Genomic DNA, 27,490 nt, shown 5'->3' on the forward strand with positions numbered 1-27,490 from the left:
ATTAATGAAGACCAGAAAAAGCACAGGACACTGCCTTGGGGAACTCCAGCCTGAACAGGAAGGTGAGATGAGAGCATTCCATTCAGGGCCACACGTTGACTACGACCAGAGAGGAAGTCCGCAAGCCATGCGTGGAGGTTTCCATGGATACCACAGGAGGAGAGTTTGGTGAGCAGAGCGTGGTGCCCGACCATATTGAAGGCACGAGATATGTCAAGGGAGACAGCTCTAATTTCCTGTTTGGCATTGAGGACCTCCATCCATTGTTGAGACAGCAGAAGCAGCATGTGCACAGTAGAATGACCTGGTCTGAATCCAAATTGATGATCCGAGATCAAGCCATTGGAGAAGAGGAAGGATTTGATGTCAGAAGCGATGATCGATTTCATAACCTTGCTGATTATTAATAATAACAAGTCAAGTGAATCCACTTGGATTCCGCCCAGGTTGGCACATGGAAATTATGATGTAGCATAATTATCATCTTGGGTCAAGATTTGAAATTATGCCATGGTTTTTGTAAAATTGCTACTAGTATTCACATTATGTACTTTCACCAAAACATACATCATCATAGAAACATACATAGAATTTGGGTCCTCTGGGTCATTTGGGTCCTCTGGGTCATTTGGGTCCTCTGGGTCATTTGGGTCCTCTGGGTCATTTGGGTCCTCTGGGTCATTTGGGTCCTCTGGGTCATTTGGGTCCTCTGGGTCATTTGGGTCATTTGGGTCATTTGGGTCCTCTGGGTCATTTGGGTCCTCTGGGTCATTTGGGTCCTCTGGGTCATTTGGGTCCTCTGGGTCATTTGGGTCCTCTGGGTCATTTGGGTCATTTGGGTCATTTGGGTCCTCTGGGTCATTTGGGTCCTCTGGGTCATTTGGGTCCTCTGGGTCCTCTGGGTCCTCTGGGTCATTTGGGTCCTCTGGGTCATTTGGGTCCTCTGGGTCCTCTGGGTCCTCTGGGTCATTTGGGTCCTCTGGGTCCTCTGGGTCCTCTGGGTCATTTGGGTCCTCTGGGTCCTCTGGGTCATTTGGGTCCTCTGGGTCCTCTGGGTCATTTGGGTCCTCTGGGTCCTCTGGGTCATTTGGGTCATTTGGGTCCTCTGGGTCCTCTGGGTCCTCTGGGTCATTTGGGTCCTCTGGGTCATTTGGGTCCTCTGGGTCATTTGGGTCATTTGGGTCCTCTGGGTCATTTGGGTCCTCTGGGTCATTTGGGTCCTCTGGGTCATTTGGGTCCTCTGGGTCATTTGGGTCCTCTGGGTCATTTGGGTCCTCTGGGTCATTTGGGTCCTCTGGGTCATTTGGGTCCTCTGGGTCATTTGGGTCCTCTGGGTCATTTGGGTCCTCTGGGTCATTTGGGTCCTCTGGGTCATTTGGGTCATTTGGGTCCTCTGGGTCATTTGGGTCCTCTGGGTCATTTGGGTCCTCTGGGTCATTTGGGTCCTCTGGGTCATTTGGGTCCTCTGGGTCATTTGGGTCCTCTGGGTCATTTGGGTCCCCTGGGTCATTTGGGTCCTCTGGGTCATTTGGGTCCTCTGGGTCATTTGGGTCCTCTGGGTCCTCTGGGTCATTTGGGTCCTCTGGGTCATTTGGGTCCTCTGGGTCCTCTGGGTCCTCTGGGTCATTTGGGTCCTCTGGGTCCTCTGGGTCCTCTGGGTCATTTGGGTCCTCTGGGTCATTTGGGTCCTCTGGGTCATTTGGGTCCTCTGGGTCATTTGGGTCCTCTGGGTCATTTGGGTCCTCTGGGTCATTTGGGTCCTCTGGGTCATTTGGGTCCTCTGGGTCATTTGGGTCCTCTGGGTCCTCTGGGTCATTTGGGTCCTCTGGGTCATTTGGGTCCTCTGGGTCATTTGGGTCCTCTGGGTCATTTGGGTCCTCTGGGTCATTTGGGTCCTCTGGGTCATTTGGGTCCTCTGGGTCATTTGGGTCCTCTGGGTCATTTGGGTCCTCTGGGTCATTTGGGTCCTCTGGGTCATTTGGGTCCTCTGGGTCATTTGGGTCCTCTGGGTCATTTGGGTCCTCTGGGTCATTTTGGTCCTCTGGGTCATTTGGGTCCTCTGGGTCATTTGGGTCCTCTGGGTCATTTGGGTCCTCTGGGTCATTTGGGTCCTCTGGGTCATTTGGGTCCTATATTCCTATCCTATCCTATCTATATTATAATAGCCGTAGATGATTCTGTCTGTCTGTCTGTCTGTCTATCTGTTGGGTGTCTGTCCGGGGTGTGGCTTACTCGGTTTGCAGAGTAGCTCCACCCATAGCTCCACCCATTCTGGGAGTGGCTATAAACAAATATCCACCATTTTATTAACTCGCATAGCTTTGAGTCCTGTTTTGTAGGCCCGTGGTGTCTTGCTCTCCCCCAGTTTTATTTCAAATCAAATTCGATAAATCATTTCATTTTTCACAGTCGCTAACATAGTTTTAGACTCGGTTGAAAAAAAACGGGAAGAAAATCCGATGAAAGTTGCCGTTTATAGAACGAAATGAATTCTCAAAGGCCTGTAACTTCAAGGCCATTGAGTCTCTCTCACGCCTTTATCTCCAATCTAACTCACCATATGATTTCATTTTTATCGATGGTTTTACTTTTAGACTCGGTGTCAGCAATAATTGAGAACAATCCACACACGCGGGAAAATGCAGAGATATATTTTTTAAAATCGCGTCATGGTGTATCATACACCGCCCAACATGACACCGCCGGCAATGTGTCGATATATATTAAAAATTCGCTTTTGCTTTTCCGTTATGATATATTACTATTTCGTTTGATGATAGTCGTCACAAAAACGTCAACAATGATGCCGACATATATTTCTTCGTTTTTATTTCATTCAACATATTAGCCGGAAGTAAAATATGTTTCAGGAAATTACCGAGAGATATTTCTTCGTTTTTTTTATTAGTTATGTGCGCATACACTTTAAATAGGTTTATTTGAAATCTTTAATTTTCCACAATATAATTTACTTGCCATTTATCATTTGATGATTACGAGACAAATTCCTCTTGAGGATCGTGACAATTCATGCGTTGCGTGGAAACTTCCATTTCCAAAATGAATGAGACGATCGATGAAGAACGACTCGGTGTCACCAACGCGGGAAAATGCAGAGATATATTTTTTAAAATACACCATATCACCGCACAACACCGCCCAACAGCCAACAAGTATCATACACCGCCCAACAGCCAACGAGTATCATACACCGCCCAACATGACACAGACAGCAACATGTCGACATTATCGCTTTTTCTTTAAACCGAGTGAACCGAGCCGAACCGAATACACCGCGTGAATTCACCGAGCGAATTTCAGCCAATTCCACCTATTTCTTCGTTTTTATTTTATTCGTTACCAGCAGAAGTACCCAGCGTTGCCGGGCGGGGGAGGGGGGAAGGGCACGTACACTTTAAACATGTATATACATGTGGGATGTGGGATATATACATGTGGGACATGTGTACGTGTGTGTACGTGTGTACGTGTGTGTGTGTGTGTGTGCGCGTGAATATGTGTGTGTGTGTATATATGTGTGTGTATGTGTATGTAGGCTAACCCCCGCTCTAGCAGGGAAAATGGCCTTAAAATGCATGTTGTTGTTGTATGTGTATATACATGTCTGTGTGTGTGTGTTTGTGTGTATATGTGTCTGTACGTGTGTGTGTGTGTGTGTGTGTGTGTGTGTGTGTGTGTGTGTGTGTGTGTGTGTGTGTGTGTGTGTGTGTGTGTGTGTGTGGAGATGTATGGAGATGTATATATGTGTATATATGTGTATATGTGGATACATATGTGTATACATATTTGCATATGTGCATATGTGTATATGTGTCTGTACGTGTGTGTGTGTGTGTGTGTGTGTGTGTGTGTGTGTGTGTGTGTGCATGTGTGTCGATGTACGTGTGTGTGTATGTGTATATGTGTGTGGGTGTATATGTGTGTGTGTGTGTATATGTAAACATGGGCCGGTGTGTGTGTAAAGTGTGAGGAGGTATTGGAGAGGAAAATGCAGAGATATATTTTTTTAAATCGCGCCATGATGATAAACGAAAATACACCGCCTAAAATAACAGTCGACATATATTTAAAATTCGCCATACACATCCATGCGGGAATCCCACGGGTGACCCCGCTAGTAACATATATATCTCCTATAACCTATCCTATAAATATAGATTTGATGACGTCATGTTTACACATCTGAGCGACAGAAATGAGCGACAGAAATGGGTGACAGAAACTAGCTTCACTTTTGAGCGCCCGAAATTCCCAGGCAAACGCTATAACGCACCAGGTTTACAACCTGTGCGTTAATAATAATAATTCATTTATTTTGTATAGCGCTTTTCATGAAGCCCAAAGGCGCTTTGACAGAGTGCAAAACATAATGCATGACAAAACATGAAAACAACAATTGCAAAAAGACAAGAATCAATAGGGAAATATTTAAAGCAAAAGGAGGGAGAAGGAGAAGTGATAGTCAGGCGTTAAATGCTGTGGGTTGAATGTTGAATGCAGTGCTGAACAGGTGGGTCTTGAGTGATGTTTTGAATGTGGTGAGTGAGGAGGAGTCTCTGATGGTGTGAGGTAGTGAGTTCCAGAGGGTGGGAGCAGCGATGGAGAAGGCCCTGTCCCCCCAGGATCTGAATTTGGTCCGGATGGGGGGGGGGGGGGGGTCAGGAGGTTGGTACCAGCAGAGCGGAGGTTGCGGGTGGGAGTGTGTCTGGAGAGGAGGTCAGCCAGGTAGGATGGGGCCAGGTTATGGAGGGCTTTGTAGGTCAAGAGGAGGATTTTGTACTGGATTCTCTGGGAGATGGGGAGCCAGTGGAGCTTGTAAAGGACGGGGGTGATGTGGTCACGGGTCTGGGATTGGGTGAGTAGACGGGCAGCGGGGGTCTGAATGTATTGGAGTTTATTGGTGATTGTTGAGGGTGAACCATAGAGGAGGCTATTGCAGTAGTCCAGACGGGAGGTGATGAAGGCATGGATGAGGGTTTCTGCAGCTGTGGAGGAGAGGGATGAGCGGAGACGGGCGATGTTTTTCAGGTGAAAGAAGGCTGTCTTTGTGATCTGTTTAGTGTATTTGTCGAAGGAGAGGGTTTGGTCAAAGATGACGCCAAGATTCCGGATGAGAGGGGAGGTGGATACTGGGATACCGTCGATGTTGAGGGCAAAGTTATGGGTGGATTTTGTGAGCGTTTTTGGGCCAATGATGATTATTTCAGATTTATCACAGTTAAGTTTGAGGAAGTTGATTTGAAGCCAGGATTTTATTTCAGAGATGCAGTTTGTCAGGATAGAGTGGGTGTCGGTGGAGACGGACTTGGTGGAGATGAAAAGCTGGATGTCATCGGCGAAGCAGTGGAATTGGAGACCATGACGGCGGATTAAGTGACCGAGGGGGGACAGGTAAAGGATGAAGAGGAGGGGGCCAAGAACTGAACCTTGGGTGACACCTTGGGGGAGGGGAGCAGTGGGGGATTTGCAGCTATTGATGGAGATGAACTCGCGTCTGTCAGAGAGGTATGATTTAATCCAAGAGAGGGCAGTGCCGGTAACGTTAAAGGTGGATTCAAGTCGGGTGAGGAGGATGGTGTGATCGATGGTGTCAAAGGCAGCGCTGAGGTCGAGGAGGACGAGAATGTTGAGGTTGCCAGCGTCAGAGGCGAGGAGAAGGTCGTTGGTGATTTTGAGGAGAGCAGTTTCAGTACTGTGGTTGGAGCGGATCCGGATTGGAATGTTTCATACAGGTTATTGGCAGAGAGGTGATGTTTGAGTTGAGTGGCTACAGCGCGTTCCAAAACTTTCGACAGAAAGGGTAGGTTGGAGATGGGTCTGAAGTTGTTTAGGTTGTCAGGGTTTAGACCAGGTTTTTTTAGAATGGGGGTAACAGCAGCAATTTTGAGGGATGGTGGGACGATGCCTGTAGACAGGGAGGAGTTTATTGTTGCAATGATAAGTGGAGAGAGAGCAGGGAGGTAGGCCTTGACAAAGCTGGAGGGGATGGGGTCAAGAGTGCAGGTGGCAGTTTTCATTCCTATGAGGAGTTCAGAGAGGTCAGTAGGGGAGACCGGGGAGAATTGAGACAGGGGAAGGCAGGATAAGGGGGGGCAGGTGGTTGGAGGGGGAGCGGGTGCGGTGGTGGTCAAGCTGTTGTAGATGTTGTCAATTTTGCGTTGGAAGAAAGAAAGGAAGGAGATGCAGTTGTCTACTGTGAATGACTGGGTGGTGGTGTCCAGGGGGCGGAGGAGTTTGTTTATTGTCGAGAAGAGTGCTTTTGGGTTTCCGGAGCCAGAGTGGATAATTTGAGAGTAGTAGGCGGAGCGGGCGTGGGAGAGGGCATCTTTGTAGTGTTGTAGGTGGTCCTTGTAGGCTTGGGAGTGAACTGTGAGACCTGTTTTATTGCGGAGTCTTTCAAGTTGGCGAGCACGAGTTTTCATCAGGCAGAGTTCAGGGGTAAACCAGGGAGCAGAATGGGTGAAAGAAACTGTTTTGGTTTTTACAGGCGCAAGCTGGTCAAGGCAGGAGGAGAGAGTGTGGTTGTAGTAGTCAGTGAGGTCGGAAGGGGTGTGGAGGTCAATGAAGGGAGAAGTGGACATTTTTTCAGAGAGGGTGGATGAGAATGAGGTAGGTGAAAGAGCGTTTAGCTTACGGAAGTTGATAGTGCGATAAGTTGATAGTTGTGTAGTTGATAGTGATAGTTGATAGCTCACTTATTGGGAGCAGGCTGATTGGTCTGTAGTTGCAAGGATCTGTTTTTGCACCTTTTTGTGTAAAGCGGTAATGTTGACTGATTTCCAAGCAGATGGCAGATGACCTTGAGCAAAAGAGAGGGTGAAGAGAACAGAGAGAGGGTGAGATAGAGTGGCAGAGCAGGATTTTAGGACCCGTGGGCTGATGCCATCTGGTCCAGTTGCAGAATCAGAGTCGAGGTTTGACAGAAACTTCTCCACCTTGTCAGGAGAGAAGGACAAAGAGTCCAGGAGCAACTGGGTTTGACTGGGTAAGGTGGGTACAGAGAGAGATGGGTTTGGGACACAATATTTTGAGGCAAACACAGAGTTGAGGCATTCGGCTTTGTCACGTGCGTTGTCAGCTGTGTAACTGTTTGAGGTAAGGGAGGTGATGGAGGGGGAACAAACACACCAGAAACAGATTTGACCATATGCCACCGGGATTTGGAGGAAGGAGACAGGTTTGAGAGTTCAGTCTTGAGAGTAGAGAGATAGTGTTTCCTGGCTCTCCTGAGGGTAGACACACACTTGTTCCGAGCTTTGTGAAAGGAACTGAGATTGCCTTCAGTTGGATTAGCCTTCCAGGAGGCGAAGGCAAGTTGTTTCTGGGCAAGTGCCTCACCACAAGATTCAGTGTACCATGGATGGGAGGAAGGGTAAGACAACTGAAGACGAGATGGGATAAATCTGTGCATGAGAGAGAGCAGTTTGCTTTGGAAGAATTCCGAGGAAGAGTTGATGTCAGAGGCAGTAGAGATGGGAAACCAGTCCAGATGATTGATGGCTGCCTGAAGACCGTGCCAGTCAGCCCTTAGTGAAATGGACTGCCAGACTGCCCCATGGACTGCCAGACTCATAGACGCTGAGGAGGCTCTCTGAGAATGGTCATAGAGATGTCCACTTTAACAAGGAAATGATCAGAAGAACCGATTGGAGCAGAAGAAGAGCAGCAGACATTTGCAGGGAAGTTAGTCATAACCAGGTCTAGACGAGAAGATGCTTCGTTGACTGAGATCCGGGTCGGGAAATTGACAGATTGTGTTCAATCATTCAATCAATTGAATTTAATTCAATCAATCAATCAATTAATCAATCAATTCAATCAATGATTCAATCAATCAATCACAGAATCATTTCACATCTTTTTTTTTTTCCCAAAGATGATATATGTGGGAAAAATTGATATATGTGTGGAAATTACATGCGCAGACCAGGAATCGAACTCAGGTCCTCTGGAAAACCATACTCGTGCTTTGTGATCTGAGCTATCTGGGCGACCCTGGTTTAGAATCATTTCACATCTTTTTTTTCTGCTGCAAGAGCGAAGCTTAAGGGAGAGCAGGGTTAAGGTTAAATTGGTGGTGGGGCAACAATTGGCAACAGGCAACAATTGGCCACAACCAGCAAGAAAATAAACTAACAGGAACAATTATCAGGGACGCCTCTTCATTGTGGTTGTACTCCCCAACACAAGTCGGGGGCCAAATCTTCCCCATTCTTCCCTGATACCTGGATTCGTCAGGGCAGCGAGGTCACTGTCAGAGTGCTGATCGGTCCCAATGGACTGGCCCTTTCCCTCCTGTTTCTCTCTCTCTCTCTCTCTCTCTCTCTCTCTCTCTCTCTCTCTCTCTCTCTCTCTCTCTCTCTCTCTCACTCTCACTCTCACTCTCACTCTCACTCTCACTCTCACTCTAACTCTAACTCTCTCTAACTCTCTCTAACTCTCTTTATCTCTCTCTAACTCTCTCTAACTCTCTCTAACTCTGTCATGGCCCTGACTTTGTGAAGGTGGGGGTACACCATCCTGGATGTGGCGATCTCTGGGTCGCTCCTGTGAGATCAGTCAACTGTCTACATAACGAGGGCTTGTTTGAGAGAACTGTCTGGGGTTATACAACAACAACAACAACAACTAACAGGAAAGGAAGAGTCAGAGGGAGAAGAAGAGGAAACACTGAAATCAGCAAGTAAGAGGGTTGGGTTAGGAAGTGTTAATGGTGGTAATAAATATCATGGGTCAGGATGGGGAATGATATGAGGTGATGGTGCAAGTCTGCCTGAGGCCCTGGACGGAAGAGTGGGTGAAAAATGGACTCTGTAAGGCGGTTCCATAGACGGGAGAAGTGAGGAACGAAGGACTTGAGGTGTCCAGTCAGCCTGGATTTTGGAATTTAACTGGAAGGGCGTTCGTCTTGGAATTATTGGAATCACCGGAAGAAAGTGATCATGTGAATTTGGATCCGGCTTGTTGGGGATGGAGGGAGTTAGAAGCCTGGCTTTTGAAGTAAGTAGGAAGTATGCGTTTGGAATGTCGAGCAGGTGAGAGTACAGGATACGTCATCCGGGAGCCTAAGCCCAGTTGTCGGATGGATTCAGATTGCGTTCGAAAGCTGACTGTAACAGGACTTGCAACAAACGGTACGTTTTCCATTGCCCTTTTCAGTGTGATCTGCTTGTGAGCCTAGAGTAGTTCAGCCAATTTGGAATATTCTCGGACATGCAGTATGTGCATGCCCTTTCGGTAATCATTTTCCGCTCCAAGCTGAAAATGCAAATCTCATAATCACTCGGTGCTTCGTGTTATTTTACTTCCAGAAAGCTTTTATTACCACAACGTTGGTCATTAAATACACAAATTGTGTTGCTGCGTGCGCATAGCAACCTTGAGAGAAAATGCACAAAAGACATGAAGCACACGTCTCGTCTGGTGCTGTTGCCATATAAACAGCACACTTTGATCACTGTGCTAATCAGCTTATCCACACCGACAGACTTGTCCGGACTGTGTCCGTCAAAGCTTATCGGGCAACCTTGACAGAAAGGCAGACTGGGCATCCTGTCCTTTTTCCTTTGGTCCCATATCCATCCGCACTGTGCTCCACCATTGATGGTCATTTTTGTCTTGCTGAAGGCCAGCCTAGTGCTGAGAGAGAAAGAGATTGAGGAGATCGCCGTGGCACCCGAGCCTGGTATTGACGAAGAAGGGTTCAAATTTAGAGAAGACTACCAATTCAACCAATACAAGAGACTCCAGTGTCTGTAAGGCCCACCTGATAAGCTGGCAAATCTTGCTTGGTATCCCCTCTGAAAGATCATGCTTTAGAATGCAGCACCGAAAGGCCAAGTCATACCAAAGACTTTAAAGATGGTACCTGCTGCTTCTTTGCTTGATGCTCGGCATTCAGAAGGATAGAGCACGGGCAAACAATGCTGAGAAGGCAATGGCAAACCACCCAGCATAACCCTTGCTAATAAACTGCTTTGGCAGCAACAACGCTCTGTAAAAGATTATCTTCTTCTTCTGTAATGTTCACAATTATTACCCAGGTACTTGTGGGGTTGGCCAGGGGAAATTTTTGACCCATTTCTTTCACAAATTGGCTGTCGCCAGGCCTGAAGCTCAACTAAGCAGTAGAGGCAGGAATTTGGGATTTGGCCGGCAGATGGAACGCCAGTTTAACGTTCATCCAGGGGATGGCACACACATTGATGGATCACCCTGCCTATGAAACACCGGGATGCCAATTTATATCTGGGCAGAGACTTGAACCCAAGCTAGACATCATATAGGTGAGTGTGCTCTGGGTCCAGGTCATCCTGCCAGTCCTGCTCTGTAAAGAATATGGCACATCAATATCGATATTGTTCACCGCTCCTTTCCTATGCCATCTCCAGGTGCTGCATGACGTCATTGCCGGGCACCGAAGAGGGCCCGGAAATGACGCACGCTGAAAGGGAGTACTCAGTTTTCACTCCGGTTGTTTTCTTGCTCGTTTGTTTGTTTTCTTTCTTTCTTGTTTGTTTGTTTGTTTTGTTTTCTTTCTTGTTTGTTTGTTTGTCTGGGCGATATCTCAGCCAACCTTTGAGCTAGGAAGCTGAAATTTCTGCTCAATAGTGAGCAAGTCCTTTGTCAAAACAATATATTTTGTTATTTGATTAATCAATTATTATCGATTAATTTCGTACTTATTTATTTCCTTTCTCATCTGGGCATTTATATCTCAGGCACCTTTTGAGCTCGGAAGGTGATATTTGGACATGACAATGACCAAGTGATCTGGCTGTAAAGGCTATTTTTTATTTATTGATTAATCAATTAATTATTTAATTATTCAAGTAAAGACTTGATTGATTTTTTTTTTAAGTTACAGCTTCAGATGAAACGGTGGTGGTTTACGTATTCTATTAGCCAATTGATTAATTATTAATTTTTTAATGATTATTTTTAATTATTTTCATTATTAATCATTTATTTATTTTCTTTCTCATCTGGCCAATATGTCAGGCATCTTTTGAGCTCGGAAGCTGATATTTGGACACGACAGTGATCAAGTGATGTGGCTATGAAGGATATTTTTGATTTATTGATTAATCAATTAATCGATTAATTATTTATTGATTAATCAATTAATTTCTTTCTTTTTTTTCGATTAATGGCTTATTTAATTAATTTTCACAAAGTTAACTCTTCGGTTGAAGCACTGGTGGTTTAGGTATGTTATTAGCCAATTGATTAAGAAAAATATTTTATGATTATTATTTATTGATTTTAATTGTGCAATTAATCAATCAATTATTGTACACCTCTCCCTCCCAATGCAGTCTCTATGAGCTGCACTGCGGTGTTGCCGGGCTGGAGGATATTTAATTATTTGGCATGGGGGCGGCGTACTTTGAATGTATCGGTACTTGTTAGGTTTATTGATTGATATGCCAATACAATCCTCATGACTAAAACCGAGCCTTGGCCTACAATTAATCCAAGTTCATTCTGGAATTAATTCTGCGATTCTGCAAGTCCAATTGAAAAAACTTTGTTTGAGAGTTTGGCGCCTGCTCAGGAAGATTCGAACGAGCATCTTGAACCGCTTCGTTGGTAACTGCTCTTTATCACGGCAGGGTGTGAAACTTCCTTGTACTACAATGCACACTATTTATCTTGCATTCTCATCGAAAAATGATTCCTTCCTGAATCTAAAGGTTTTGGTTCAAACATGGGCTTCCAGTTATCATTGCTTGCACATTTCTTGATGGGTACAACATCTCGGGATGCACCTTTTTTATTTTACACCCACTGTTCCCAGATTGCTCCCACATACGGATGTCAAAGGTGGAATGTATGAACCACAACAAGCAGATCAAAAATTTTCAGCCGTAGCACATCTTCTATTTTTCTCCAAGAACACGGTGGCTTTTCCTCTGTGTTCAAATGAGCGATAGTTACCCACCATCATCAAGCGAAGGATTCTCTTACCACATTGCAGCGGAATCTTCCTCGCAGTTTCTGCCTCGACTATCCAAGCCAGTGCGATAGCCATTAAAGGGTTGGAGCGAATTTGGAAACTCCTGGATTATAGGAAACCACGACACATGAGCAGGAATGCTATATCCATGCCAGGCTTTCTGTACCCTCTTTGTTGGCATGGTTAATTGCTCACCAGGCAACAATCCGATTGGCTGCTGCCTTGTGATGCATCAAATTCTGGGTATCGCCAAGCGAAGCTGCAGAAATTACTCTGGCATTCATTTTTGAGAAAAAAAAGTCGAGGATTAGTTGATCTCCAGTTATCCTAGTGGGGGCGGATGAGGGATGCAGTTTATTTCGGGGCAGTTTTACATTTGGGAATACTATAAGGTTTTGAGCAAAATACATGAAATGTTTGGAACAATTCTCTAACTCGCATCCTCCTCTGCATGTGCCAGTGGAGAGTTTTGCCCTTGGCTGGCATTTTGTTCACACGCTTCCTCAATAAGATGCGATCAAAAATCTCCGCACATGCCAGCTCAGCTTTGCGAGCTCGTTGCTTTTTGTGGCGTCTGGAAATTCCGGTCTGATCTCGGCCAGATGAAGGCAAATTCAATCCATCCTAAAAAAACAAAAAAAACTGCTTTGTGCCAACACATTGTGAAATTCATCAGCCTTTTTCTTATCCTATCATCGTATATTCATTGCAAAAAGTAATCTATTACCGCATCCTTTATGGTGACCTAGCTGTTTGACTTTGTGCAGTTTGTCTGTTTCTTTGTGACGCAGTGCAGAAATGATGTTTGACGACTTTTTAGTGTGGAACAACATCCCTGGCACTGCTTCCAGAGCAATCACTTGAGTTGTCTCATGAAAGTTGCAACCTCCTGGGTTTGTTTTACAAATGCTGCGTGTTTTCTCTTCCCCTTTCCCACAGTATCCTTTTTGCTGACATTGAAGGATTTACTAGCCTCGCATCGCAGTGCACGGCACAGGAGCTTGTCATGACCCTCAACGAGCTGTTTGCACGCTTTGACAAGCTGGCAGCTGTAAGTCTTAACCATACTGCATATCCACAGTTTGGAAATTTGCCATTTAAGAGTGATGTCATTTTTGCAGATGTACAGGAATACCAAAAGATTTTCAGTCAACGTGTGTTTTCATTTCAGGAGCAGTCAACATGTGTGTGTTTCCAATATTATCGATCTGGGCACCACTCTATTGATATATTTGTTATGAGGGGACCAAGGGTACCCTTTTGAAATCGTTCAGATTATTATGATTCCATGAAATTTGTGGCCAACCTACAGGTCAAACCATAGTATACCACTTGAATTGATCCATATCCCAAGGATGGCGTCATAGGTCACGTGACCTGGCAGTCATATTGGATTTCATATACTTTAAAATGCATCTACTCCTTCATGTTTTGATCGATTGAGTTTAAACTTAGCATACATGTAGTCCATTTCCGTTTACATCCATTTTCCTCTGATTTTTGAATTCCTTGCTAATTAGTCTGCCGCGGGCCAATTAAAAATTATGGTCATTGGTCAGTTTTTGTCATTAATATTATGATTCCATGAATTTTGTATCTACCTACAGTTCAAACTGTTGATCGGAGGAACTTAAAACTTTGACCAATTATAGTTGCCACTTGATTGAATGCACTCCACTTGATCCACTTGATTGAAATGCCTAAAGATGACGTAATAGGTCAGGTGACATGGTGGCCAAATTGGATTTCATGAAAACCTTTGAAACACAACTCTCCTTCATTTTTTGATCGATCGAGTTGAAACTTAGACCACTTATAGTATGCCACTTAACTTGATGTATATTCTATATATATATATATATATTCTAAGGATGATGTCATAGGTCACATATATCCAATCAGAGCAGCGCATCTTCGTCCCCGGCATCACTGCGTGCAGTTTTAATTTATTTTATTATTATCCTTTCGTCAACCTTAGTAGCATAAAAATGGAACAAATCATTGTTTGCATTGGGTTGTTATAGCTTCAAAGTAAATTTAATCCGTATTACTTATCAGACGGTTTAAAAAAAGTTCGGTATTTCACCTGCACTCGATTTTGAAACCTCACCATTCATGAAACCTCATGGAGACACTACAGAGGTTCTAGACAACAAATATATCACTAAAAGGAGAAGTGTGTGTGTGTGTGTGTGTGTGTGTGTGTGTGTGTGTGTGTGTGTGTGTGTGTGTGTCACACCATGTAACAATCCGCATACAGTATATTCATTCCAAAGAGTTCCTGCTGTCGTAGGATAATGGTTCGATTGGAAAGCTAATGATCGCTTACTTGGAACAAAAAATTGTCAGTTCAATCTTGCAGATGCCCATTTTAAAAGCCCTCTTTCCGGCATTGAAGAAGAAGAAGAAAGAGGAATGGGAGCTTAATCTAGCAGTTCAAATGATACCATTCAATATTTTACGACGCTATTATTATTCTACGACATATTATATTATTATTCCTTTAGTAGGACACAGGAGGGGCTCACAAAATTATATATACAGTAAGGTCTTGATATATGCGGCGGTTGTGTTCCTAAAAATGGCCACATACATCAAACAGCTCATTCGCGTGAACTGCCTAACTCGGAATTTTTCCCGCAAATATCAAATTCTTGGTGGACATATGTTGACCGCATAACTCTGAATCCGCACATATTGAGACCTTACTGTATTAAATTTTGCGAAGCAATATAAAAATATATTAAAGTACACAAAGGAGCACACAAACAACAACAACAACAACAACAACAATGTGTTATAAAATATCCACTTTTCACGTGCTCCACTTTATTTTACATCATCACTGAGAAGCACAGATAGACATGCAATATGTGAAGTGCAACATGCCGTCTTTTGATGAAACCTGTTAACGAAGCCATGGGTCGGCACGCCTCATGTTCCTCAAATGTGGCAAGGCAGTCAGCCAGCCTTACACTGAGACCATGCAGGGAATTAGTTTACATTTGGCCGAAGGAAAACCTCTCTTTGCAAGTTCAAGTCGACAAGACAGCCACCTCGCAACATTCTCTGCTGGCGCAGCATCAGCCGGCATCTCTCCTTCGATCCAATCCTATCGGATGTAGAACCTAAAGTTATGGCCAGACCAGACCAGGATGTTAAGGCCAGACTCATCAAAGTCAAGCACATTACCAACTGAGCGACCGTCATGCTAGTCGACAGTTATGGATATCAACCACGATCATTCTTATGGAAATGACTCATTACCACCAAAGGTGGATGGAGGTTATGTTTTCACCCCTGTCTGTCTGTCTGTCTGTCTGTTTGTTTGTTTGTTTGTCTGTGAATAAGATGTCTCAAAAAGTTGTGGACGGATTCGGACGAAATTTGGCAGAGAGAGGTTATGTACATAACAAGGACGAAATGATTAGATTTTGGTGAAGATCTGGATTCGGATCCGGCTACTGGAATTTTAAAGTGATTCTTCACCATTGGGAGATAGGGCCAAAAACGATACGCAGCAGGATATCTCAAAAAGTTGTGGACGGATTCGGACGAAATTTGGCAGAGAGAGGTTATGTACATAACAAGGACGAAATGATTAGATTTTGGTGAAGATCTGGATTCGGATCCGGCTACTGGAATTTTAAAGTGATTCTTCACCATTGGGAGATAGGGCCAAAAACGATACGCAGCAGGATATCTCAAAAGGTTGTGGACGGATTTGGACGAAACTTTGTGGAGAGGTTGGGTGTTTGACAAGGAAGAATCGAATCAATTTTGGCAATTTTGGTGAAGATCCGGATCTGGCTAGTAGAATTTTTAAGTGATTCTTCACCATTGGGAGATGGGGCCAAAAACGATACAAAGCAGGATATCTCAAAAAGTTGTGGATGGATGATTTTGATTAAATGTGATTCTGTATTGTGATTTTCTGTTCTACTCTGGGATACAAAACGAAAACTGTTCACCTGGTGGAGGTATGCTCTCTACTGAGTGCCGTTCTAGTTTAAATACTGAATTCAAATCCACATTTGATGGCAAAACCGGTGTTTTAGCACGACACCGTTTCAATCGTTTCATCCCTCTATTCGTTATGAGTGACCCACCTTTATGACTCATGACTGAACCACCTTTAGAGGCCATTTGTCCCCGCTGAGCAGGGGTTGGCCTTTTTCGGGCACCTTGGTCCCCTTTTTGAAGCAATGTTTTATGGCCGGATGCCCTTCCTGCCACCAACCCTGTTAGTCGCCTCTTGCGACGCACAGGGAATTACCAGTGAACTGGTACTCAATTTGCCGATCTCAGAGGGATGACAGGCTGAGTCAAACCCCCTGGTGTTAATTTAGCGATCGACCGGGATTCCGAACCCAGGATCCTATGATCCCAAGCCGCACCCTAACCGCTAAGCCAACACTCGGCATATAACTCATGACTGAGTGAGAGAAAACATTCAAATGTGTTTGTGTTCCAATTTGTAATCAATACACACTCAATAATCCCTCATTGGCAACTTAACCCCATGCTAATATTGCAGAGATAGGGTAGACACTTTACCTTTATAAATTCACCATTTTGGTGATGCCTCTACTTTCATGCTCAGATCGGTTATAGATTTTGGCCTATTTGTCATCTTCTGTATAAACATGGAGAAAACGAAGACCTTGACCCTTTCTTGCATCATAACTTTTTTATGTGACTTTTTAAGTCGATAATAAGCTGTGAAGCGAAGTTGTACTTCCCATCATCTTTACCTACTGTTTAACACAAATCCATGCTTTTTGGTTGTAGAATTCCTATATAATAACGATACATCTGCGTTCGAAAGCCGGAGCATCCCTTAATGCCTTCCCATACCGAACACACCCTCGTCGAATCCACACGCGGAAATATAATGGGTGTGCCATCTGTCCAGATTCCCTTCTGATTCCTCCTACACCTCCTCTCCCACTACCATTCCGTTTTAATGACCTTCACGCAAGGAATTTGATGTTCAGCCTGGCTGGTTCCGAGTATACATCGTTCAAGATGTTCATCCATCGTTTTAATGCGCTAAAACTCGACAGTTTAGATTGAACCGATTCATTCGAGAAGTCATCACGAATAGACACATTCATTGGGAGAATCTTATATTGACTTCATTGATGCATCTGTTAAGGGTAGCACATATTTGAAGTTGCAGCTCTACACTTTTGCCAACAATATTTTATGAAATGTATATTAGGTTTCCGGTGCAGATCACTGTGAACCTCACCCCATTGAGTTTAGAAAATGCAGGTGCAGTACACTTAGATCGATACAGAATACACTGTGAGCACGATGGAGACCATGGTCATGGCAGAAAGCCATGAACATTCTGAAAACTTTGGCCGAGCAAGTTATTGAAGAGATAAAAGTGCACTTCAGCACTCGTTGTGAATATACGACCGTCACGTGGCCATGCACGGTGTCACTACGAGGTGTCCTCCTACTGGTACCAAATGTACATTGTGGAACATCAGCACACTACATCACCGATTACACACTTAGTTAAATGTGGAACTAAATAGACTCACGCCATTTATGCATTGGAATATGGGTGCACCAGATAATGAGGAACCCAATATCTGCACTCAATCCACCGCTGTGGCGCACTTGGCACATCACCGCCATGTTCCTCAACCAGCTGTCTGATCAAGAGCAAAGGCTTCACCTTTCCTGAAATAAGCGCATGTGATTTGTACCTTTTTGTACCTTCGATGTAAGCTGTGCCTTCGCCAAACAAAGCTTCGTCCAGCATGCTAGCTTGCTTTCATCCGGAGGTTTGATCCATTTCTCTTCATTTCTGAATGAAGCTGTGATGTACTGTCCCCTTCATTGGTGTTGTCCATTTTGCCAGATCCTGTTGCTGTTGTTGTCTGCGCTGCTGTCTTTGTCAGGCATTGTACCCCGTTTACTGTGTGCAGATCGACGGGCCTCATTTTGGCTGCCGGTTCGGATTAAAATTCATTGAGTGACACTGAAGCTCTTACGTCCTATTAATCATCCCCACGGATGTGCAGACATATATAAAAAGCAACATGGAAGCTCTCCACTGAGTTTTTACGGTGCAATTCCTTCCTTTTGCTTTGCTCAAACTATGCAGAATCTGTTCATTAACCCGTCCCCTGCGCAGCGTGAGATGGGGTTTTGCAATCATTTCTGGGTCTGTGTGTCTGTGAATGTGTTTGTCTGCTTGTCTGTCCGGACCGTAACACTTTTACTATTTGAGCTTTGTCATTAAATTTTCAACAAAGCTTTATTATGACAATGCGGAGGAGACAAATGAATAATTTGGCGAAAAGGTAGAAGGTCAGTATCACCTAAAATCGTCAAGTTTCATCCAATTCACCTGGAATTTTAAGAATTTGCATGTTGGGTCACTGAATTTGTTCGCCAATCAAGATAGAAGCTAAAAACATTTTTTATAACAAAAGGTCAAGTGTCAAGGTTGCATAAAATTGTCAATTTTCTTCTGATTGACCTTAAATTTAAAGAATTAGCATATTGGATCACAGCTGATTTGGTTCACCAATCAAAAGCTAGAAGCCGATTGTCTGTTTGTTTTTTTTGGTTTTTTTTACATCAAAAGGTTAAAAGTCGAAGTTCCATAAAATCATCAATTTTCATCCGATTGACTTGAAATTTGAGCAGGGTTTGCATATTGGGTGACTGAAGCATATTGCTTTTGAGGTCAAAAGGTCAAGATCACCTAAAATCGTTAATTTTTTATTATTATTTTTAGCTCTTTTTGTCATGTTTAGCATACGGAAGTTGAAGCCATCTGAATACAAAGTGGACACAGAGGGGCTTTTCATTTTCAGATGCTTTCTAGTTTTCTTTATGCTCCTTTGACTAATCTTTTTATTTCCTTTTGACTATATTGTCATTAGTTGTACTTAAAGGCTAATTTATTCGTTTCGACAACTAGTCACTATAATTCCTTTACATTTTACGATATTTGTTGTACCAAAACACTGAATGGAATTCTTCGATTGCAACAGGTTATATCTATTGTTGGTGGAGTATGGAGTAAAGCTTATTTACACTCTTTGTGTTTTGATAGTTCTTAGGACATTTTGAAAATCTATAAGCAAATGTCACAACTAAACTTTCTAAGTTAAATGTTTTCAGTGTTGCCAGCAAGGGGATGAGGGTTTTGAGAATGAGAACAATTGGAACAACGGAGAATTAAATCAGAACAGTTTAATGATAAAAAAAAGATAATTTACAATTAAAATAATTAACATTAATATCAGATTAAGAGTTTAATTCTGAATAGTCATTTAAAATTTTAAATAAAGTATGTGTATTTTCACATTATATCCTTCAATTGAACAAATCAAGCAAATATTTTAATTCTCAAGATCTCATTCATTCCGTCATTTGTTCATTCCTCTGGCAGTGCATGCCATTTATCAGAATCGAATTCCTGATGTTTTTATGACAAATAACTCCAGAAAAAAAAAACAAAGCAACAGGTGAACTACCTGTTCATTTTGTTTCCCATTTATATTTATTGTTTTGTTTGTGGAACACACGTAGGATGTTTGTGGAACACACGTAGGAACACACGTAGGATGCAAGCATGCCCTGCTGTTGTGTTTGTGTATATATATAGATATATATTATATATAAATAATATGACTATGAGAAATAGCAGAAACTCCATACTATGAGTGGGGGTGCCTCATTTGTACAAGAATATATCACCGGAAGAAATATAAGAAGTTATGGACATAGCTTCAAGACAATTTTTATTTGGACAAGTTTTCAAACAAATAAGCCTTCTTCTTGGTAGAAGATATGTAAAACATATGTACATATATACAGTCACATGAAAAAGTAAGTACACCCCATGTAAAGTTCTGACTTTTTCAACATATTTCAACATACAGCTATTTGATCTTCATTTCAACAATATTGATAGATAAAGGTGATATAACACAACAAATATCATGAAACATTTATATTTTGTAGTCCATTGTATAATTTAAATGAACATAAATGCAAATTTCGCATGTGGAAAAAGTAAGTACACCCCTACATTTATCACCACTTCAAAAACCTAAAATTAGAATCAGGTGCACCAGCTCAGGTGCAAATGATTAGAACATCGTTAGAGAGAATCTTGGAGGAACCTGTCTTATTTAAACCTCAGACATTTAGTTTGGTTTGCTCTTTGTTGTTGAAGTGTGCGGCGTCACCATGCCGAGATCAAAAGAGCTCTCTATACGTCATAGTCTATAGAGTCTAAGTCTATAGAGCCTTCAGAAAGAAGGTTATAGATGCGAACGAGTCTGGGAAGGGATTTAAAAAGATCTCCAAACAATTTGAAAGCAATAATTTGACTGTCCGGAAGATCATCTGCAAGTGGAGAAGATTCCAAACAACTGCTAACGTGTTCAGGCCAGGCCGCCCCAGCAAGTTCAGCCCGAGAGCAGACCGCAAGATGCTGAAATAGGTCCCTAAGAAACCCAGAATGTCATCACGGGACGTACAGGTAGCTCTTGCCACTGTTGATGTCAAAGTGCACGAGTCTATCATTAGAAAGAGGCTGCACAAATTTGATCTACATGGGAGGTATGCCAGGAGGAAACCTTTACTGTCCAGAAAGAACATCAGGGCAAGACTAAAGTTTGCCAATGAACACCGAGGCAAAGACCAGCACTTCTGGAACAATGTGCTCTGGACAGATGAGTCAAAGGTAGAGCTATTTGGCCACAGTACCAGAAGACATGTTTGGCGAAAGCCAAAGACAGCATTTGACCACAAGAACCTGATACCAACTGTAAAGCATGGTGGTGGAAATGTTATGGTTTGGGGCAGCTTTGCTGCATCAGGGCCTGGGCAGCTCACCATCATAGAATCCACTATTAATTCTTCATTGTACCAGAGGGTGCTTGAGGATAATGTGAGGCCATCTGTTGGAAAGTTGAAGCTCAACCGAAGGTGGACCTTGCAACATGACAATGACCCTAAACATACCAGTAAATCCACCAAGGAATAGCTGAAAAGAAAGAAATGGAGGGTTCTGAAATGGCCAAGTCAAAGCCCGGATCTAAATCCCATCGAGATGTTGTGTGGGGATTTGAAACGAGCGGTGCATGCAAGAAACCCCTCAAACATCGCACAGCTGAAATAATTCTGCATGGAGGAGTGGGCAAAAATTTCTCCCAGTCGATGTCAGAGACTGGCAGACAGTTATAAGAAACGCCTACTTGAGGTTGTTTCTGCCAAATGGGGCAATACCACCTATAAGAACCAAGGGTGTACTTACTTTTTCCACATGTGAAATTTGCATTTATATTTATTTAAATTATACAATGGACTACAAAATGTAAATGTTTCATGATATTTGTTATATTATATCACCTTTATCTTTCAATATTGTTGAAATGAAGATCAAATAGATGTATGTTGAAATATGTTGAAAAAGTCAGAACTTTACATGGGGTGTACTTACTTTTTCACGTGACTGTATATATATATATATATATATATATATATATATATATATATATATATATATATATATATATATATATATGTATGTATATATATATATATATACAGTATATATATATATATCTTTATATATAAATTTCTTCGGTTATTTTATTAAACTTGTTTAATTTCTACTGATTATTTATTTAATGCAAATGAGGCACCCTGCTCATATTGTGGAGTTTCTGCTATTTATCACAGTTATATGTATACTGATTATTTATTTAATGCAAATGAGGCACCCTGCTCATATTGTGGAGTTTCTGCTATTTATCACAGTTATATGTATATATAACTGTGATAAATAGCAGAAACTCCACAATATGAGCAGGGTGCCTCATTTGCATTAAATAAATAATCAGTAGAAATTAAACAAGTTTAATAAAATAACCGAAGAAATTTTATAACCTCAAACATCCGGGACCTTCACTCAAACCTGACTGATCTCTTCATGCAGGTTGCTTCTGACAATCCAGACTTGATCTGCTTAACAGAAACTTTCCTCCTTCAAAATGTCTCTGATTCTTTAATATCTCTTCCTGGTTACCCCCTCCTCCAGTATGATAGACCTCAGCCTCGTCCGGGTGGTGGGGTTGCTATCTTCATCAAAAACTCTCTTCCTCACTCTCCCTGCACTGCCCTCTTTCCACCCCACCCCCAGGAGTACCTCTGGCAACGACGTCCTCTCTGCTTCCACCTTTTGTTCATATGTGTTCTGTACCGTCCTCCAAACAGTGATGACTCCATTTACATCTCCCTGTCTGACATCATGGACCAACTTCTATCCACTCATCCCAACTCCCTTTTTCTCATATGTGGCGACTTCAACTGTCATCATGCCAGCTGGCTGGGTGTGGGTTCCTCTCTCACCAGCCATGGAACCCCAGCAAAGGACTTCTGCAACTCACTGGGACGAACACAATCTGACAATTTCCCGACCCTGATCTCAGACAATGGAGCATCCTCTCTTCTTGACTTGGTTAAGACAAACTTCCCTGCAAATGTCTGCTGCTCTTCTTCTGCTCCAATCTGTTCATCTGATCATTTGCTTGTTAAAGCGGACATCTCTCTGGCCATTTTCAGAGAGCTTCCTCAGTGCCGACGAGTCTGGCATTTCACTCAGGCTGACTGGCATGGTCTTCAAGCAGCCATCAACCATCTGGACTGGTCTCCCATATCTACTGCCTCTGACGTCAACTCTTCTTGAAATTCTTCCAAAGTAAACGGCTATCTCTTATGCACAGATTTATCGCATCTCGTCTTCAGTTGTCTACCCTTCCTCCCGTCCATGGTACCCGGAAGCTTGTGGTGAGGCAGTTGCCATGATACAACTTGCCTTCACCTCATGGAAGGTTAATCCAACTGAAGGCAATTACAGTTCCTTTCACAAAGCTCGGAACAAGTGATTGTCTAACCTCAGGAGAGCCAGGAAACAATATCTCTCTACTCTCAAGACTGAACTCTAAAACCTGTCCCCCTTCTCCAAATCCTGGTTGTGTCTGGTCAAATCTATTTCTGGTGTTCGTTCCCCCTCCATCCCCTCCCTTACCTCAAATGGCTACACAGCTGACACCGCACGTGAAAAAGCCGAATGCCTCAACTCAGTGTTTGCCTCAAAATATTGTGTCCGAACCAATCTCTCTCTGTACCCACCTTACCCAGTCGAACCCAGCTGCTCCTGGACTCTTTGTCCTTCTCTCCTGACAAGGTGGGGAAGTTTTTGTCAAACCTCGACTCTGATTCTGCAACTGGACCAGACGGCATCAGCCCACGGGTCATAAAATCCTGCTCTGTCACACCCACTCTATGTTCTCTTCAACCTCTGTTTTGCTCAAGGTCATCTGCCATCTGCTTGGAAATCAGCCAACATTACCGCTTCACACAAAAAAGAGGCAAAAACAGATCCTTGCAACTGCAGACCAATCCGCCTGCTCCCAATAATCAGCACGGTCATGGAATCCATCATTGCTCTGGCATCAAATCCTTCCTCTTCTCCAATGGCTTGATCTCGGATCATCAATTTGGATTCATACCAGGTCATTCTACTCTGGACATGCTGCTTCTGCTGTCTCAAAAATGGATTGAGGTCCTCAATGTCAAACAGGAAATCAGACCTGTCTCCCTTGATATATCACGTGCCTTCGATATGGTCTAGCACCCTGCTCTGCTCACCAACCTCTCCTCCGAAGGTATGCATGGAAATCTCCACGCATGTTTTGCGGACTTCCTCTCTGGTCGTCGTCAACGTGTGGCCCTGAATGGATTTCTGTCATTTCCCCTTCCTGTTCAGGCTGGAGTTCCCCAAGGCAGTGTTCTGGGCCCTGTGCTTTTTCTGGTCTTCATTAATGATCTCTCCGACTCTCTGGAAAATCTTCGCTATCTCTGTGCTGATGACTCCACTCTCTGCCACTCCATACCTCATCCCTCAGATTGGCAGTCTGCAGCCTCCTCACTCTCTGCAGACCTGGACAAAATCACACACTGGTCAAACAAGTGGAACATGTCTTCAATCCTGACAAATCTCACACTCTCACTATGTCTCTCCGAAAACACCGACTGGACAACCCTCCCATCTACTTTCTGAACAATCCTCTTGAAGAAATTCTGTCACTGAAGTTTTTGGGTCTCACTATCTGCCATGATCTTTCCTGGAAAAACCACATTTCCAAGCTGGCCTCCAAAGCCAGTCGCCGACTGAGCATCCTCCGTCGTGCGAAGTCCTTCCTTGACACACCTCAGCTCCTCACCACATACAACACTTTCATCCACAGCTCAATGGAATACTGTTCACCCCTCTGGGCCGGTGCTCCTGCCTCAAACCTAGCCCGGCTTCACGCTGTTGAAACCAAAGGTTTCAGAATCATTGGAATCTCCCGCGATGAAGCTAACTCCGAGTGCTTTTCACTTACTCACCGCAGGGCAGGTTGGTGGTCTTTCTATCTTTTACCTACTCCTCTACGGCCTAGCTCCCCCAGCTCTATCTGTGCTCTGTCCCCGAAATATTCCTACAGGTCGCACAATATCTGCCTGCAACCCTCTTATGGTTAAACTGCTAAAATCGCTCTGCTAAAAAAAAAAAGACGCTCTGCTCACCTTCACTCCTTCATTCCTCTTTTCTCCCGCCTCTGGAACAAACTCCCTCACTCTCTTCAATCCCACTCCTCCCTCCAGGTCTTTAAAACAGCTGTTCACCACCATCTCTTATCTTCCCCCATCCAAAACCTTGATCTTTTCTACCCCCGCTAATTTCACCCCAAATGCACTTTTTTGAGATACCAACTTCTTTCCTGGGAGTCCTTGGTGTCCTTGTGTTTATACTTCTCCCTCCCCCCTCCCCCCCCCCCATTCCCACGCCGCCTTCCCCCAATCCCTCTCCCTCCCACACATCTCCCGATGTCCCTGCTCTCTACTGTTGTACTTGTGTGCTTCTCTCTCTCTCTCTCCCAATCTTGTCTCCCGCTGCCTTTATCATGTTTTATGCGTCAGTTTGTTTTTCGTGATTAATGTTAGCTCTTTCACGAGCCTCGATCTTGTATCCAAAAATATATAAATTACGGACGTAGCTTTAAGACGATTTTTTTTTTTTACAGACAAGCTTTAGGCCAAATAGGCGTTCTTCTGAGTCTTCCTCGAGTTCAACAAAAGTCAAAAGTTCTTCCACATAACGTTTTCGTTGTTAACGATGATAATACTCCACTATTAATGATACAGAAACAACAATTTGAATTCTAATAATGTGAAAGTCTCTCTGCACTTTCAGAGATAAGACCGTTTCAGATTCTTCCATAAATTTAAATGTACGACAACTGCAGCAACTCAATAAACTATCAGCCAAAGCATCAAGCCTTGTCTTTATTCTCTTGAGAGAACTGAAACTGCTTTTGCTTTTGTTTATGTTTGCAACTCGATAGATTGCTTGACAAGCTGCTGCTTTTGATTTGCTGACATTTCGAAGAGGAGTCTGGCAGCTTTGTATGAAGGACAAAGGCAAATCTTCTTTACCGCATCGGGTTCACCTTCAAAAAACCTGTCATTGCCAAAATTGGGAGCAGTAGTTACCTGTCAACAGAAGGTATCTCTTCAAACGATTTTTTTTTTTTTACAAAATAGAATTACTTCCACACAAAGAAGGTATATTAATGCTTCCCATTTTCATTGAAATGAGAAATTATGTTAGTTGTTCCTATACTCAGTCGTGTTACCTGCTCACTCAGTCCCAAGCTGAATATGGCGATCATGATGGCATCGTCGGATATGGCTACGATTCCCTTATGGTAAGGTTACTGTGCTGTTATCCCTGAAGTTATGGGTTTAAGTCTGCTTGAAGGCACCAATATTAAAGATTTTGATCTCAGCTTGTGGAGGCCAAGCTAGTCACAGGAGAATTGCTGTATCCCTGTGGAACCAATTACCTTGAGGGACGAAGTGATATGCTACCCTACTTCATGGTTCCATTCCACACATTTTGTGATGGACTCTTAAGTGCCAACAAGCACATTGTTATTGGCATACAAATATTGCCTATTAAAGAAGCAGTGCTGCCCACATCACCTCAACTAAATGGAATGAAAATCTGTACTTTTCGTTCCACATTTAGTGTCTTTATGAAACGATGACTCAGTGTGATGACCTTTGTTTTTCCAACTTTTGTGGCATTCCTCTCAAACACTTGCTGTATATCACAACTTGCATGTCCAATGCCATGTCTTTCCCCTAGGAGAACCACTGTCTGCGAATAAAGATCCTGGGAGACTGCTATTACTGTGTGTCAGGCCTTCCAGAGGCACGCTCAGACCATGCGCACTGCTGCGTGGAGATGGGCGTGGATATGATTGAGGCAATCTCGTAAGCATTGCCCTCTGCTCTCTCTCGCTCGCTCTCTCTCTCTCTCTCTCCACTCTCTCGACACTCCCTCGACACTCTCGACACTCCCTCGACACTCCCTCGACACTCTCTCGACACTCCCTCGACACTCTCTCTACACTCTCTCGACACTCTCTCTACACTCTCTCGACACTCTCTCGACACTCTCTCGACACTCTCTCCACTCTCTCGACACTCCCTTGACACTCCCTTGACACTCCCTTGACACTCTCTTGACACTCTCTCGACACTCTCTCGACACTCTCTCTCTCTCTCTTGACACACACACACTCTCTCTCTCTCTTGACACACACACACTCTCTCTCTCTCTCGACACTCTCTCTCGACACTCTCCCTCATTGTCCAGAAGCTCCTCAAAAATTACTCATAATGACACTCTTAGCTGCCAATTTCATCTTGTTGGTTATAAGTTATCGTGTTTGCACCCTTTATGCCACCACTGTGCACATTCAGCTGTTGCTGACAGTCAGCATCCTACTTTGGTATTTTTTGCATTGCAGTACCAGTATATGATTTCAGAAGGTTCATTGTAGAGAAGAACCGCAAGGTTGCTCACAATTCTTTGTTTGTCCATCAAAGAAAGCTGAAACTTTGCACATACCCACATTGCATAGCGGCATGGAGACCGTATACCTATAACCTATGCAGAAATGGTGGACTTTTTCACCCCCTTTCACCTCCTCGCGTAATGCCCCATACATCCACCTCCTTCTTTCATCCCTCTTTTGCCCCAGATCTCCTACCTTCACTTTAATCCCCCATACTCCCCACTTCCCTTCATTTCATCAAATGCTATGCTCTACATTTACACCTTCACCCACTCAACTCCTCACATATTGTGTGACAAATAATAATGCAAGTAGAAAGTAATTTCCAGCCAATCTTTCATTGCTATATCTAAAAATAATCTGTAACTGCTGGAAACATCATGAATCTATACAGGGATTTCATTAGGTGCGTGCCACTTTCAAGAAGCTGGAAGTTAAGAATCTGGAATTTTCCAAACTCCTGCTTAGCCTCAGATCCATAAAAATATTCACTTGTGATGATGACAGGTTATTATCAAGCAAAGTTCTCCCAGAAAGTTTCTGAAAATCCCAA

At 43.4% G+C, this 27,490-nt stretch overlaps 1 protein-coding gene across 2 annotated transcripts in view; it reads left to right on the forward strand.

The window, feature by feature from the left end:
* ADCY5 (adenylate cyclase 5) overlaps nt 1-27,490 on the forward strand; it is a 417,663-nt gene that overhangs the window by 265,423 nt on the left and 124,750 nt on the right. For both annotated transcript variants that reach the window (XM_068122451.2, XM_068122452.2), the window contains exons 4-5: nt 12,920-13,031; nt 26,223-26,350. In XM_068122451.2, coding sequence (XP_067978552.1) covers nt 12,920-13,031; nt 26,223-26,350 — 240 coding nt within the window. The remainder of the gene's footprint in view (nt 1-12,919; nt 13,032-26,222; nt 26,351-27,490) is intronic.

The sequence above is a fragment of the Myxine glutinosa genome, chromosome 7, assembly GCF_964187855.1.
Source record: "Myxine glutinosa chromosome 7, kmMyxGlut1.1, whole genome shotgun sequence".
Taxonomy (NCBI): Eukaryota; Metazoa; Chordata; class Myxini; order Myxiniformes; family Myxinidae; genus Myxine; species Myxine glutinosa.